At 38.2% G+C, this 17,608-nt stretch overlaps 1 protein-coding gene across 1 annotated transcript in view; it reads right to left on the bottom strand.

Annotated features, from left to right (window-relative positions):
• Window positions 1-3,672: 3,672 nt before the first annotated feature.
• SIM1 (SIM bHLH transcription factor 1) overlaps window positions 3,673-17,608 on the bottom strand; it is a 47,725-nt gene continuing 33,789 nt past the window's right edge. Inside the window, exons 9-11 of the mRNA XM_026089601.1 lie at window positions 15,709-15,874; window positions 7,977-8,382; window positions 3,673-4,403 (exon numbers count right to left, since the gene is read on the bottom strand). Of these exons, the coding sequence (XP_025945386.1) occupies window positions 3,673-4,403; window positions 7,977-8,382; window positions 15,709-15,874 (1,303 nt within the window). The remainder of the gene's footprint in view (window positions 4,404-7,976; window positions 8,383-15,708; window positions 15,875-17,608) is intronic.

Genomic DNA, 17,608 nt, shown 5'->3' with positions numbered 1-17,608 from the left:
TGTTCCTCTACCAAAACACAACCTGTAGATCTGTTTTAAAGTGATAGCCTTTAACTAATGTGATACATTTGAAATTTATTCAGTACAAATGTCTTGCATTTTCCAAAATACCTTATCTCATCTGATTTAGAAAAGGAAGAAGAAGAAAGAAGAAGAAGAAGGTATCCTCGAAGGATGCTAAATGAAAATTTGAATTAAATAAATATGTAATGGAAAAGATATGCTTTATACCATATTGAAAAGTACATATTATATGAGCTGTAAGGATATTATATGCTTAATTAAGATTGCAAACTTGCTTTCATGTAGCATATAGCATGCAGGTTCTATGTTCACAACAACTGATGCTCTCTGTCAATTAAAAAGAAATTCCTGACTATCTAAGGAAGCAGCATGGCAAATTAGCTGACAGAAGGATCTATCTCCAGCAGATCATGCTGAAGGGCTAAGAAGGAGCAACAGTTGCTGGAATCCCATGTGGGGGTGAGAAAGTGTCAGCCTTTGCTTGCAGCACAATGTAGTGGCAGGTACAGGGCCTTCTATGTCTCTACTGATATATCAGGGATTCTATTCATTACAGTGCATTTCTTTGCATTTGTTATTGTAGTGGACTGGAGCTATTGCAATAGCTACAATTTGGAAAGTTTTGTTTTGGGATTACAGTAAATGACAACAGGGATTTTTTATTGCATAACACACTGGCTTTTTTTCCTAGGTGATTTAAGAAAGAATATAAGCATCCTATATTGTGCCTGTTCATTTTATAAGTCTTCTATTTTCAAAAGTGCCTGTCAGACTGCAAATACAATAGTACCCAAACTGTGGTTTCCCTAATTACCAGTGGTCTGTTAGACCAAAGCCAGGGAACTGCAGCTGGTCTGTGGAACTCTATTGCCTTCTAATTAAAAGTTTGATAACAAGAGTGCTTGGTGGCCCCAAGAAACCTGGGTGCTGACAAAATTCCATTCACCCAACCAGTTTAGGRAACTCTGCTGTAATACAAAATAATATTGACACTTAGATTCATTTTTATATGTACTAGTAGGGATAATATGATACCATGTACCTCTACTCTAATTTGCTTTGCAAATTGTATTTTAATACTGTACAATGAGACTCCAAATACAAATTTATTTGTATTATTCACAGGAATAAGTGAAATAAATATGTATTGAGAACTAGATTTATCAAAAATACTTTCTCATTCCTCTGCTTTAGGAACATATACAATTGTTGGGCTGAAAGAAGTCATTTTGGTCCATTCCTTCCTCTGAGTTAACAGTTGTCAGTGTTTTTCTTCCCTTCAATTATTTGCCTTGTTTTTATCTTAAAACAAACAAACACAAATCTGTAGCTGCTTCTCTTTATGACCTTTGTTATTCATTTGGCGGTTTGTCAAATAAACTTCTTGCCAAATCATTTTGTTCTCATTTTGCCTTGGCTAGCATTCAGTGCCCTGTCTCTCATATCTGCCACTAGTTCAAATGGTTTCAGATCATKATTTATCTCTCCTCTGTGCAGAGCTTGGTGCACACCAGTGACATTCCCTCTTACTCTTTTCCCTTACAAATATGACAGACCCAGTTTATTTAAAGTTTTTATTAGATCTTTCAGTCTCTTTATCTTTTTGCCGAGCTCTGCTCCACCTTTTCTATTATGAGCTTCAGATAATAAAGACCAGACTATGTTGCCCTTCCTTGTGTTCAGCATACATTTCACCATGAGTGATCACACTGCAGTCAACAGAGATTGCTTATGGAGCAAGGTACTACTCAATTCAAGATTCACAATCTGCTGCGGAGTGATCAGAACTATACACAATATTCCAGGTTCAGAGAGGTAATTTCCTCTGCTTTCAAGTACATCTCCACTTACGTGGCTTATATTGTTATTATTTAGCTTTTGCTTCTGATTAGTTTTATTTGAAAATAGATATTTTTAATCCACCCCTAGCATGCTGGTTTATATTTAGTTCACTGATGACTCAATCCCATATGTCCAGCTTCTTAATGTTACAAATGAAACTAGACTGTAGTGCTAATCTCGTTTTAGTAACCACCTCAAGCCCCCTTTCCTCCAGGTTGGGCTAATCAGGAGTGGTGGTCCTGCCCCTATTGCAGACAACTTTGAGACTTCATATAAATGCCATACAAAGAAGGAAGGATCTAGTAATTCTGACTACAAATGCTCTATTTTACTTTTTAAGCGTATGTTTTATATTGACTCTTTTCCAATCAATTAGTGCCTCTTTGTTCATGAGATTATTAAAAATTGCAAAAAGTTCCTCTGTCTCCTTTGATGTCTTCTGTAACTCTAGGACAGGTCCTGATAATATCAGCAGTTTAATGAAGTTGAATTTCTTGGGAACCTGTTTTTCCTCAATATTTTTTTGTGTACATATGACTGATTTTGAGATCTCTAATATTTTCTGATATCTCTTACATTTTCTGCTGCAAACAAGACAGGAATGCATATTCCTTTTTCAAAGTCATATCTATTACTTCAAGCTGTGTGTGAGACTTAGAGTCCTTACATTCTTCAACACTTCCTTAATTTACCCCCAAACTTTCCCAAAATTAGGAAGAAGCACCACAGAGTTTGTGTCTACTCTTGCTTCTCACATTTTTACATTTACAGACTTGTATTCTACAGCAAAATTTCCATTATTCTATTGAGTTCCCCTTGTATTTTAAATTAATTCTTAATTATTTGGCCACTTAGACACACTTTTCCTTATGTTGTATGTATTACTAAATGGCACACACAGCCATGGGGTTAACTGTTTTTATCTTGGATCACTTTCTATTCCAGTCTCTTCTCTCTGTTTCAGCCCACTGATTTTCTTCTGTTTCACTCTACTACCCACCTTGTGTGATCTTTCGAAAATACAAGGACTATCTCCCATCTCCATATCAAGACAACCAAGACCTATGTATTTCTCTAAACTACACTGAGAAAGGCCATCTTTCTTTCTTTTAAATAAAGTAGAAGTAAATATTCGATCTTACTAATCATGAGGATACTGCTCATTTTACTCCTTTCAAATCAAGCATATGTAAATAACTATGCATGTGAGTATACAAGGAAATAACAATTCGAGGAGTTCTCTCTTCTTTCTCCCCTTTCTGATTTTGTATTGGTTAGCCATGGATGCTTTACACCATGGAGCAGCATAACACACCTGGCCTTTAGGGAATAAACAGATCACCAGAAGTACACATTTTGATGTGTATTTCAAAGGAACACATTCCAACTTTCAGCGCAAAAAGAGTGCATAGCAGTTTTGTTGGCTGGGACCTGTGGGGTGCAKGCAGTTCAGGAGGTCTGCCCTTGGCAGCATTTACAAACAACCACCTCTTACACAATGTGCATAAATTGCTCTGCTAGCCTGCCCCAGGTGCTCCCCACTTAGACCTCTTCCATTCCTTCCACCTAGCATGGCACCAAGTTTCAGATTAGCTCCATTCACTACAACCCTGCATGCGAGCGCATTTTCATTTTTTTTAAAGTAATGTGTGTTAACTAATTTATCCCCCAAAACCTTAGGTTATTCTCTCTAGTGCACTGTGGTATATCAAATGCTGGTAACAACAAGGGCATGAAAACATAGAATATCTTCCAATTACGTCTCAAAGATTATTTTTTAACGCGCAAAAGTTTTTAGAAAAAGTGTCAGCTTCCATTGGTTATTATAACAGATGTCCCCTTGTGTCCTTGTGCTGGATCTTGCTGCATCCTTAAGTGAGAAGTTACATCAAAGTGTGATCCATTACATCCTAGCGAATAGTTTCTAATGGTTTCAGTGTCATATAGATGCTCCAGCGCATATCCAGTTAATGTATAAGCATGCTTATCAAAGTACTGCCTATGGGAGCTGTAATAATTTGGAGAAGCTGCTGGGTGGTCCCCTGGGGTTTGATGAGGGGACATGTCTGAATGCATGTAGTCTTTAGCTAGTACCAAACTAGATTTTGATATTCGGTCAGAATTGGGGCTGTTTATCCTAGATAGCGCTGTGGGGCTGTTGTCATAGTCATTCTCATGTGGGCTCATAATCTTTCCATCTCGTTGCTGGATGTGTTCACAGGGGGGAGTGTTGGCCACTGTAGGGACACGGCAGATGTCCCCTGCCAACTGCTGCTGAGGGTAGTTTGCAAAACAGATAGTGTGCTTTTTCCCTGTGCCATTAATGGAGACCAGCAGATCAGGGGTCGTTTTCCGTAGCTGTAGTCTGTTTTCTTCCTCTTTAATCATTTGTTGGGTGGCTCTTATTAGAGTTTCAATTTTGCTGGGTTCGTGTGGACTACTCTGATACTGCTCAGTGCGGTATCGGTCGCCTGATTCACTGGCAGAGCCAGGATCAGGAGAACTAACAACACTGTCCTCATCCCAGTGTCCTCTCCCTAGGAAAGAGAGAAAGGGAACAAGCATTGAAGTTGAAGGAGGCACATAATCTTAAAGAACAAGTACTCTGAACCTTATTTTACAGACAGAAAACCAAGACAGAGGCAAGTGATTGGTAACAAAGTCACCAAAAATGACCATGGGGTCTACACCCCTTGCTTTTTGGAGACAGCCTCTAGTTTCCAGTGTCATTCTGCACATGAAACCCGTAACAAACAGTTTATAATACACAAGCAAGAGATCTAAGCACCTAAACACAGACATCCGGTGCCATTTGAGACACTAGGGCAAGCAAGGTGTCTGCACAGGCCCAGCATGTATGGCACAAACTCTACAGGAGCTCTGTGTCTTCTTGAGAAGCTAGAGACCAGGCAGGACACCCTAGGGCAAGTCAAATTGCATTTGACACTCATATTTCTGCCCTGGCTCCGATTTAAAATGTCTCACTACCCCTCTGCATCWACAAAGTCTGAGTGAATTGAGAAGATGGTGAAAACAAAGATCTCAAAGAATTACAAGCGCGCATCATTCCAGTATGTCTTCTTAGCCCCTTCCAAGATCTAAAATGTAGAGAAAGCATGGCGAAATAGTTTGCGGCCCCATAGTGGCATTATGCAGGCTATATGACTTTAATCAAACAGAAGCCATGAAGCAGTTACACTTCATTAGACACGTAAGAACCCATAAGAACCTTGCATTTAGACAGGGTTACTGAAAAAATATGATATCATTTCCCAATGCATAAATATTTGCTGTATAAAACTTTTAGAATGGGAAAATGTAACCAGTCTTACCTCTCTTTAAATAATAAAGCCCATAGACATATCAGAGAAGGTGTTCAGCTTGCATGTAGCTGAAAGAACAGAATCAGACCTGTCAATCCTTGCTAGGAAGAAGGTGAGTGACCCCCACACCTGAAGCGCCAGCTAAGGAGACACTTAATAAAAAGCTTTGATAAAGGATTTGCTAAGATACGTGCCCACAGGAGGGACATGTTGGACTTGCACAAACTAGTTAATGATGCTTTGCACATACAAAGTCCGTTATAGAAGCGAGGCCTGCAGGATAAGTCTGCTCAAAGGAAAAACATTTTCAGATTAGCATGGGTTCCTCTTCCTGCTCTGTACTGGAGTAGCTGTTCGAGTGGCAGACTACTACCACTGTGTTGCTGAGTTCATGACAAAATCAGTAATGGGCTTTTATAATGAAACATATCTTCCCCTTTGTAGGCTGAGGTACCACACTGTGGAGTGTCTCGCAAGCGCAAATTTATCCTTCACACCAAAGACCTTGGCCTAGAGTTTGAAAGGAAGCTCTAAGGGCCAGAGTGCAATAGGTGCAGCACATGGTATGTCACATATACCATGACACACTGCAGAGCGGGTCAGCATCAGACTCCAGACCATARGCTGTTTGTCTCACTGCACAGCTCCCACAAACAAGCAATATAGACAGCGCTCCAGACTCCCTGAAGGTGACCAGAAATGCATGGKCTCCCATGAGATACACAGGGCCTCCCATAATCTTCAATTAGTTCTCATTATCGTAAGGTGACTAGAAGCCAGAACTACCAAAGGATATCTTAGAAGAACAGAAAAGGAGAAAAAGAAGCTGCCCAAAGAAGCTGCTCTGGCAGCAAAGTTCGCATACTATTGTCAAAAATCGTTTCATCTGTGAAAGGCCAAGGTTTGAAATTAGTACATTTGTACATTTTCAAGGGGAACTGAGATGTTCCTCTCCTGAGTAGAGACTGACACGTCAAGTTTTGCCCCCAAAGCTACATGCAGACTGAAGGCCCAATGAAACAACGTGATACTTGTGATACAATAAAGAGTATAACTGCAGCACCTGGAATAACAGACAAACAAAAGAACAAACTAAAATCAAATTATATTATCAGTTTGGAATGATTACCCTGATAAAAGTATGGAATAAATATTTAACACTACTACATTTGTTTCTTAATATAATATTTCTATATTACTGTCTTACTATGTTTAGCAGGAATTATCACACATATAACTTAATGCCTGCAAAGTTATCATACTCTGCTCAATTCTGTTTCGGGGAGAAAAAGCTAGAGAAACACAAGTATGACAGAAGTAAAGAACAGACACAAGGAAGGACGGTGTGTTTTAACAAGAAAAGTGGAGAACAGCACTGATCAACAAAATTAAGGGCTTCTCTTTCCTTTCCTCACTTTTTCTCCAAGTGTATTTCCTAGAACTTGCTACTTAGGCACTTTTCTGCTCTCGACACAATTTTCCTTAGATTGGAACTGTTCTTTCTGGCCTCTAAGAGCCTCATTCTACAAGTCAATGGAAGTGTGCTAATTTAAATAGCCCTAGACCATGCACTCTTCTGAGTTCTATAGATACCACCTATGWTTGACAAACACATTTCAATGAAAAACATTTGGATTATTTTATGCAGCATCTATCCTTACAGCCTTAAACGCTGTTTTGGGGTCAATTTCTATCTCTCAGCTCCCAGCCTACCCTTTAAACCCAAGGACCTTTGAGTCTACCCAAACCCAAGATCAGCCTTTCCCTGTGAATTTTCAATCAGCACCAGCCTCTGAAGATGTCCTGTGCAACCTGCCAGACACCAAGCAAGGCTGCAGGCTTGGTGCTGAAAACACTGCAGCTCAAGCTGACTAAAAATTATAGCTGGGGATAAACATCAGAAACCAAAAATAAGTGTTTATTTGAATTGCCAATTTTAAATAAAAATAAATAGCAAATCTTACATGGTCTAGAAATAACCACTGCAGAAAAAAGTCATTTCTTCCCCCCCAAACATGCAACCACCTAAACTAGTCCAAGTTTGTCAGAATATATCTCACCAGATCATTTCTACTAGTTTTCACATGAAACTAGGCAGTCCCTAGTAAATTGTAATAGATAATCTTAAATTTCTTTTGAACTCATTTGAATAAGTACCCAGTCATATGAATATGTATGTGAGCTTTATCTAAACATCTTGAATCTGAAGAAATAAGTTTAATACTTTTCCTTTCAGTCTGGCTGAGACTATTCAGAGAACAAGTTTCTTAATGTTTTTCTGCACATACTCTTCTAGTCCAAGACATGACCAGCAAATACTCCTAATATTCAGAAGATTAAAATAAGAAAATAATTTCTCAAACCCTTTAAAGATTTTTTTTTTAATATCCAGATGGATTTAATTCTAACTGAAATTTTGTGTTACATATATTTATCCAGGCTAGTTTGGTTTTAGGTCAAAGAAAAAACACACTTCTATTAAGTGTGTAATTTTGTTCACATTTTTAAGATCTTCCTTAAGATCTCACCAATCAGATATTCCTACCTTAATCTCACAGATTAAAAAATATAGAACAAGTTACTGTATGGAAACCAGACTGTCAAACTCATCTTGAACTGTAGGTACTCCTCATTTCCATACACACGAACTCTGAGACAAGGCCCTGCAGCGAGAGTCTCTCCCTTTATCTCCCATGCACTTAAGCAGCTGCATCTCTGTGTCATGACTTTGAAACTGCTGCTGTATTTGGGGTGGTGCCACTTCTGCAAATCCGTGTTATCTCTTACCATGAATCCTGTGCACGGACGTTATGTGGGGCATACTGTTTTCATACGCTTCCCTGCTTTCAGGGGATGACTTTGTGAGGGGCAACGCTGAGYGAGAGCCCCACCAGCTCTCCCTTCCGGGCTGCGGCGTGCCCAGGAAGTATCTGCCCGCTTCACACCTGCCCCCTTCACAGGCTTGTGTATGGAAATGCCTGTCTTCGGTCAGCCGGGAGTGGTCGAGCGTGAAGCCGTAGCAGAGCGCGCTGCGGTCCGAGTACTGCCGGTAGGCACAGGAGACATCGTGGTGCTGGGAGCTCGGCCTGTCCGCAGACTCCAGGAGCTGCGGAGAAGCGGTGTCAGTCAGGGGGCTCCCACCCCACTGGCTCTCGTGGTCAGATTCAGATCGCTCAGTGTGAAAGCCAGAATACTGCAAAACAAAAGAAGAAGCAGGGAAATTACTAAGCCTGGGTGAAATCAGCAACTGAAAAGACAGAGGGAGTGTGCATGTGAGGGGGCGTTTTTTGCGAGCGTGCTCACACGTCTTTATCTTCTCATGGGACTCCTAGTCCTCTCATGTATAACACTCTGTAATGAGCTTGCAGATGACAGGACAGACCTCATGAAAGTCTAAAACATCCCATGTCAACCCTTAACAGCCATCTCCTTTATGATGTGTAACACTAGGCTCACCAACATCAATGTTGTAATTCAATATTTTTTAAATATTTCCAGGTTTTTCCTKACTGCTTTGAAAGCTAGTGCTTGTTCAGCAGTGGTGCTCCATTGCTCCTCTGCAAAGTGCTTTTTAGAGGGATTGAAATAACACTCCCAGTACCTTCTCTCATATCAAATTGAAACTGAGTGTGTTTGCAAGTTCTTTTTCTAAAGAAGTTTTCCATATGTTTTTCTCTCTTACCTGGGGTGGTATATTGGAACTTCTTTCCTCCTATTAGTAGGGAAAAGAAAGCTTCCTGTAGGTCCTGGGACTCCCAACACTACTACAGAGTAAAGCTCCAAAGTGATGGCAGGTCAGTAGGAAGCTGAAATCACAGCTCTGTTGCAATGTGGGAAGAAGCAAAATCCAGAGACTATTTGCCAGAAAAGGGGACCACTAGCCAAAGCACTAGGAGTGGGCATTTAGCCTCACTCCGCGCACAGAAGAAGAAAGCTAGTAGGCAGTTGGAAAAGCAGACAGAATAGAAGCATGAGCATTTGTAAAGGTTAAGCTAAATTTCATAAATTTCTAGATGTTCATAATAAGTGTTTCAGACTTTTGGATAGTTTCTGGGGAAAAAAAGAATGCTTATTAAACCTCCTAGGATTTAGCTATCTCATTTTTTAATCTTTTTATTTATTGGTGCTGTCAAAATTCGTGGAGCGTTTTTAAATCAGTTTCACCCATGATTATGGATTGGGGTGAGACCAAAGCTGTACATGCTCACCTCTTCAGTACTGCATATTCGTATCACAAATCAGTGTATTACAACATATAAATTTGGAATTCTCCCATTCTATCACTCACCTTCCAGATGCCCACTCTGCCTTTTCTTTCAATAGGTATTAGGCCTCTCTCCTGCAAACATAAGCTTACCTTCCTTTTCATTTGATTGAGTTGCTATGAAACTCCTCATTATCAGCCAGGATCAAGGTTTTATGCACTTACCAATTGAAAGTACTGACCATATGTTTGACTTACAGAAACTTAAACCATCTGTGCAACAGCAGTAGTGGAACTACTTGTGTTTTGGCATTTAATTGGCTGTTTCTTCAGTATTCCGGTTCATATTTGTGAATACTGTTTGTTGACAAGATAGGTTATTTAAAGAAAAGCAAGAAAGGACAGCGGCTTTGCAGTTTTGAAATTATATTTTGTTAAGTGTTCTCAAAAGAAAACCCACTAGGCAAAAAACCTACAAATAGCTATGGAGGAGACAAGCAAGCTAGTACCACCCAGTTCATCCCAAGGTCTTAGAGATAAAAGGATAAATCTGATTTTAGATGGAGGTAAGATAGTTACAGAGTCACAGAAAAGTTCTTTTAAATGTCATCAGCTCAGTGCAAGTTAACTAGGAACTTTATTCAACCATCATAGTGACCAACTAGAACAAATAACTTCTCTATTATCCCTTCAGAACTAACGTCTCCAAACTATCTAATCACAAAGATATCTTTATAAATGCTGACTAAATTATTGTAAACCTTCTAACAAAAATATATAGACAAAATTAGGGTTTCAATTGAAAAAATTTAGAAATGATCAACAAAGTTTTAACTATTCAATTACATTAAAAAAAGAAAATTCACAAAAGGAGAACTACTTTTGTATCTCCTCTTACTTTTAAAATTATTTTAGCACTATTTTCAGATTTGGTTTTTATAACAAGATTTTTTTAATTTAAAAAGTTACTTAAACTGAAATATAAGATAATATAACATAAATGTCAGTACAAAAAAGTTTAAAGTTACTTTTTTGTATTACAAATAAAACTGACAGTGTGCATTTCTTTCATGAGGCAGACAAATAAAATTCATTTTCAACAATATTTTTCTGAAATTTCAATTTTTTGATCATTTATCATGATAATAAATGTCAAGATTCTTTCAAACTGAAAATTCTAAATTTCATGAGTCTAATAGATATTATTCCACCAGTTCTCTGTCCCTAAGGGTACTTCAAGGTCCAACTTAGTTTCCTTTGAAGGGAACATCTTCATATAACTGAAAAACTGCTCTTTTTTTTTTTTTTTTTTTTTTTTCTTGGACCTAACCACAAAGAATTCAATTGCATAGGGCCTTCATACACTTTTCTTAAAGAATGGGAGACCATTTCAAAGGTTATGTGTTCATTTGTCAGAAATGCACCATGTAATGTCATATAACCATGTAGTCAAGACCAACAATACTTCATGCATATTCTTTGTACTTGATGTCAATTATGATTATTTGAGATCTGGCCTGTGGCAGCTGCCAGGCCATGCGCAGAATTAAATTAACACAGTGAGTTGCTTGTGGCCCACATTGTCTACTGAGGTTTGATACAACTGCTTATTCTTAGGGAAGAACACAAGCAGGCATAGGCCAAAAATATTCCTAATTCCTTTAAAGCTAATCATATCTCAATTTGGCATCATCAAGCTGCCTCTGCTGCTTCTGTCCTACCACTGCCTCTTCTGGGAACCCGACTCTGACAGGTGGAGGATACAAATATGGGCATGTGCGACATGCTGACGGGKGGAGAAACGAAAGGATGATCAAAGATATTCCTCTGCTGAAATGGGAGTGGAAACCCTATCTCTCAAGTTAGAATTAGGCTCCCATATGTCAAGCGATGAAAGACCACAGGAACAGAATTAGAGTTAATGAAAATTCTAGCCAATTAGAATTAGTGAAAGTATTGGTTTTTTGTAAGCAGCCCAGTCCTGCCTCRCCAGAAATGCTTTCCTTTCTGCTAATTTTTGCTGTCTGATTCCTCTCTGGTAAAATTTATTGGGGTTTTTTTTTGGCAAAGTCTAGTTTAATCAGCAGACRGAAGTTAAGACAAGATGAAGAACAACTTCTAGACAGGCAATGCCTGAAATCACTTCAGGTGATTTTGAATCATCTTCCAGCATAAACAGCAACAACAAAGAAATTAAATGATTCTCCAACTCATTCCTGCAAACTGAATTGGCAACTCCAGATACTAGAAATGTCTTCCAAAGTGCTAATTCCATGTACCATTCCGGTGAGAACGGACCAGCAAGATTAGCACTGACACCGAAAGGGGTYATTGATCATCACTGATGCTCCCTTTACTCCAAGAAAAGCTTCGGAAGGGCTGAAGGGGGCAAGGAAACAGGAAAATATCAATTACATGGCTAAGAAAAGCTTGCTTTAAGAGAGGCCATAAAAATGTATTAGGCCAGTAAACAATTGTAATATTTCTCGGGTTATTTTCTTTTACCTGACCTTTCATTCCTACAGGTGTCTCACTGGCCTGAGCACTCATCCTGTCATACACAGCAACATCAGCCTGCTCCACACACAATGCCAGATGTTCAAACAATAGACGTTACAGTTATATAATTTTCTGGCAGCCTTCTCAGGTTTTTATCAATATAAACATTAAATATATAGTGAAACCATCTCAGAATAGAGTCCTCTTTTCCATGAAAAACTTCCACTACATCAGCATTAGCAGCTTTCCCCTTGATTTGTGTCTTAACCATGAGAAAAAACATCACAGATGCGGGTTCATTGTACTAAGAACATATGCATGCTTTTAAATCACTTTTATCTTACTTTTTACTAATGTAATCCTGAAATGTAAAATATGTTCTTTTTGCATTCACTATTATAGGCAGAACAGATGGTGAAAGGCTTAGATTAAAGTAATACAGCATGTCCATTAAAATAACCCCCACTGCTGGTGACTCTTCACCAGATCAGGAGTTATGTTTACTCTTGAATACTTTGGAAGTTGCCAAAGCTTTAGGCTACAGCAAGAAATGATAAACAAAAGAAAGGCTGACTACAATTCAGCCTGGTTCTGGTATCTTTACCCCATTCTTTCAAATAGTGGGTGATACGTCTGAATAGAGGCAGACTGCAGAATTAATACAGATTATTTTTTAAAGTAGCTATAAAATCAATTTATATATTTACCTCCAATATCAGTTGTGTGGTAAATTAGCAATTATTAATATGCGCCTACTAAAGGAGGCTGTTACTTCCAAAAATAAATGCATGCTGAAAACACACCAACCCCCACTCAACAGATATTGAGTATATCCTTGTTTGCATGCATGCATATCATATACATATCTTTATCTAAGAACTAAGATGAGATATGAAGCAATAAAAATTTATCCAGATCTAACCATAAAACATTTCCATTAGAGGAAGACAACAGACAATTTTAAATATTTTCTTTAAACGATCACATTAATGGGAGATTAAACTCCAAAGCAGTTGTTCAGATGATCACAATTAAAATGTTTTTCCAATCTTGTTGCTATTTCCTGTGTACAGAATAAATGAGGTCCAGGTCTAGCTTTTAGGAACACAAAATAAATGAGGTCCAGGGCTAGATTTTGGGAGCCCCTCACAATGACTATTATTATGGGGGAAGATTACAGACATCTTTTAACCAACTCACAATTTCCTTTTTCTACATATCCCTATCAAGTCTTCATCTCTCCCATTTTTTTCACCTCTGCTTTCAACCCTCCACCTCTCTGGTAGGACACCACCAGAAGAAGACTTCAATGTGTTTAGGCAAACCCTAGAGTTGTGCGATGAATTCTGAGTTGATCTCCTCTCCGCTCACCCTTCCAGTGCCTGGGACAGGTTGTGAACCCACAAGCCAACTGTGCTAAAGTCAGTTAGCATTAATCAGACTCTGACCAGCACCTCCAATTTATTGAACTCAATTTTGATTACAGAGTCTACAAATGCTATATAATAGTATGCCTGCTTTAGCATATGGTTTGAGAAAAAAACATTAATACTGTGTTAGGTGACCAAAACATCCCCCTTTTGCCCTAGTAGCGAACATTCAGCTGAAATTTATTAACTCTGTTTTTCTTACAGTTCACATCTCATGTAGCTATCCTAGGGGCACACAGCTGGCAAGGGAGTGTATTCTCAGTCATCACCCAATAAAGCATATGATTCTCTTTTCTCCTCAAGAGTGAAGAAGCAAAGTAAATGCTAAGAGGAAAAGAAAAAAAAAAAAAGGAAGAAAGTGCATAAATTTAAAATCTCCTAGGTGCCCTTAAATTTGAGAAATGCCTCTGCCCACTGCCATTATTTTGCTAATAAACCTCCTGCTTCCTTCCCCCACCAAAACCCAACCTTGTTTGTAAGCCAAAACCCATACCCTCACTTTCCAACCGTGGCTTTTGAGTCAAATAATTCTCCACAACTGACTGGCAAATTATGTGGGCTGGAGGCTGAGGGACACAGGCAATACCACCTGCTGTATTTTCTTTACAACAGCTTTTCTTAGTCTTTCAACAGCTTATTCAGTGGTTGAGAAGGATGAGAGGGATGCAAAGCCAAGCTGCCAGCGTTGCTTGTGGTGATGTGCTACAATGAACGGTATGGCCATTTTTCAAGAGATTGGCAACTAGCACTGCTGCTTCTTTATGAAAGACGAAATCTGTGACTTTACTACCAGGCAGCTGGTAATGAGGATGCAAAATGAAACTAGAGACTAAACAGCCAAAGCTTTCAGACAACAACCCCTGATAAACCAACAGCCTCCACACCACACTCTTGTAAAGGTGCTAGTTCAAGAGTTTTTCTGGTGGCAGAGAGAATAAAGTGACACAGATGAAAGTCACAATTTCAGAAGGTGAATGATATGGGTGGATAACAGGTCTTCAAGTGAGATTGTTCTGCTAGTTAATGAGGACTTTTAAATGGGAAATAAATGGTAGTTTCAAAAACTCAAGGACAGTTAAATACAGTATAAACACAATTTAGAATTAAGCATTGGTATCTTTCTTAATTCTTTAAAGTGGTTTTATTACAATTGTTTGCTGTGGAACATTCAAGAGGAAAGGCTATTTTTTAACAGCCCACAGAAATGTGTGTGAATAAATGATTAAACAACAGTAACCATAACAATCTCTGGCAAAATTAGATGCTTCAAATTAAGAATCTGAGTTCATCTAGGTGCTCAGTTAAATAGTCTCACTACTAAAAGCAGATGTCATTTAACAGAGATTTTTATCCTTGGTGCTTTTGGGGGGAAAAACAAAAAAACAAGGAAATAATTTAGGCACTTTAGTATGAGCTCACATTCCACACTTTAAGAAGTCAGTTTAGGACATATTACGCCTGCAGAGAAACTCTAGTCATTAAGGTCATTATGGGCCAAATACTGACTTGCCCTCTTTAAAAATATTTTGCTCTTCAGTGTTACATCATGAAGGCATACATTTATGTCCACTATGTTGTGGAATCGCTCCACTGAGCTATGCCTCTGAGGTTTGTATCATTATTTAGTAAACACAATGATTAGTAACAAACCCGATTTCTTTGAGCAAAACAGTCAACAGTGTAAGTATGCAAATGCTGTGGCATCATCCGCAGAAATCAGCTGTCTAAACAAATTACATAAGCTCCAGTTCAGAGACCCAATCAAGTCTGGTTCATTCTACAAGCAGGGACATGTTTGTAAAATATTAGGCATAAATATGAAATCTGAGAAATTAAAGTCTACTAATATCAATGGCCACCTACTAGTGCTTTCTGCCATTCAAAGCTTTGTACATGGAAGAGCTTTCTTGTTCTCATTCAGCAAGCTAACTTGTCCTTTTCCTCCTCAAAATTCACTTCTTGTGACTAACATTTCAATATTAATCTGCTGTCAAACACTTGGCAACTTTCTGGATAAGACAAACTTATTAAAGAGTAAGGAAAAACAAGAATTTTTCTCAAATGGCAAAACTCACAGTCCTCTCAAACCAAGTAAGTATTTCAAAATGAACATTTTTACTTGTCCTTCTGTCGGCTCCTCATTAACTCGGAGCCCTGTGCTGTTATTGTTGTTGATGATGATTTATTATGCATGCTGAAACATAAACATTTCCAACTTTTTAGAAACAGTTTAAAGAAACATATTCATGTCTCAAGATCTTATAACCTGTCATCCTCTTTCCCTTTAAATAACATGTTCTTTGGCCCATTCTAATTACTTGGTTAAAGTATCAGTCAAAATCAAGATATTCAAAAAGACTGAATTTTATTTTTCAAAGACAGCTACCTGTGGGTATGGTGATGTCCTTGATTTTGACTTTGTGCTCGAGAGGCGAGATTTGCTTCCCTTTCTATTATCCGTTATGGTCAGAGTTGAATTTGCATATGAGAATGCCGGCTTGGTAGCTGTGACCTGATCCAAGGAGAGCTGTAGTCCTTTATATTCAGTATCCCTATATAAAAGGCAAAAGTGAAAAACAAACTCACTTCATATCTTAATGCGAAACATACCTTCCTTCTTAGTGGGAGGTGCAAACAAAAGATATTTTAAGGAAAAAGGATAAAAACATCCAGAGCAAGCCAGTACATCACTCTAACACTTTTAAGTAGCATAGCTTACTAAAAAATAGCACTGTTTTTATACTGAAAATATGATCACTTTTTGCATCCAACTGTTATCATCCTGAGCTACTTTCTTCAGTAACAAAAACAATGGGATGGGAATTTCTGGGAAATAGAATACAGTTCTGCATTGTTCGCACAGCTAAGCAGTAAATAGGATACTTTTTCCTGATAACTCTTTACCTGCACAGTTACAAACTTACCGTGTGTGTGTGTGTGTGTGTGTGTGTGTGTGTGTGTAAAACAGCCCATATGTACAGATGTCTGAATAAATTGAAAAAAAAAATTTTTTTATGGAAAGCACTTAATTTTTAAGATTATATTATTCATTATTTGCAAGTTGTTCAGGAAACTGGTGGCAAATTTGTGAATCTTTCTTTATCCTTCTATGAGTCATGTGAGCCTTTATTCTTCTACTGGAAGAGCCTTTTATATTGAAAGACCTTTCCAGTGAGAGAAAACAAATAAATAAAAATCCTGTAATTTAAATGGTCAATCACACACTCACAAAATACCTAGGAGGAGCTAGGAATAGCAACAGTTCATAAAGATCAGTGTTACTTTCTTCCAACTTTCTAATAAATACATAAAAGTAAGAAAAACTGGCATTATTCACAATGTCTTACTAACCGAAACAAGGGCATATGCATTGGCCTGCACCCTTCTGCACACATCTGCATGTCTGCTGATGTCCAGGGGAGTAAGAAATGAGCGCTGCAGCTTTCATGTACTCATACGGAACCTATTCTGACAATGATTTATCAAAAGAGAGCAAAGCTAGAGTTTCACCCTGACCTACCTACCTGSAAGAAAGGGAGAAGGATTCGTGGCTTTTCTCTTCCTTTGTGTTAATCAACAGAAACGTAGGAGAGCAAGGGAACAAAAATGCTTCACTGATGCATGTATGCGGTCAAAGAGGCAATGTATTCATTCACACATTACCCCACTCTGTCTACATCTAAAGATTCATTCTAGTCCTTAGTGAACTATATTAATAATAAATTGTTTAGCCAGCTCTAGCAATGATATCTTGCTCTATAATCACATGTGTATTGATGTAAGTCATGTCAGTCTAACAATTTTTTTAGAAAGGAACTGCACCACAATCTAAGCATATCACAGCTTAGTACACTAAAACTCTTTCAGACAAATACCATGGCCAAAAGAATAACTTGATAAATGACTGAAACAAAATGAAATAGGATGAATCTTTGGACAGCTACATAGATAAACCTGCAGAATAGACAAATCAATTTATGCCAATTCTACACTAAAATTTGTTTGTACCTGATAAGCAACAAATCTGTTGGGAGAACAGATTCCTTCTTAAAGGCTTAGTTTTTTAGGCAATGCAGACAATGTATATATATATATTCATGTATATATAACACACGGAAATGAGTCACTGTCATTAGAACTGTGCTGACTACACTGCTTCCAGGCTATAGTGGATAGAGATTTGCTAAATATAATTAATGGCTGTAATACAAAATTACTTCTTAACAAAGTTGTTTCTTCAAATTTGGCTTGTATAGAAATGGGCCTCTGCTATAGTATTTGCATTT

Source organism: Apteryx rowi, unplaced genomic scaffold (genome assembly GCF_003343035.1).
Source record: "Apteryx rowi isolate R43461 unplaced genomic scaffold, aptRow1 scaffold_822, whole genome shotgun sequence".
Taxonomy (NCBI): Eukaryota; Metazoa; Chordata; class Aves; order Apterygiformes; family Apterygidae; genus Apteryx; species Apteryx rowi.
Note: the sequence above shows the minus strand (reverse complement) of the source record. Positions and strands in the feature narration are given on the sequence as shown.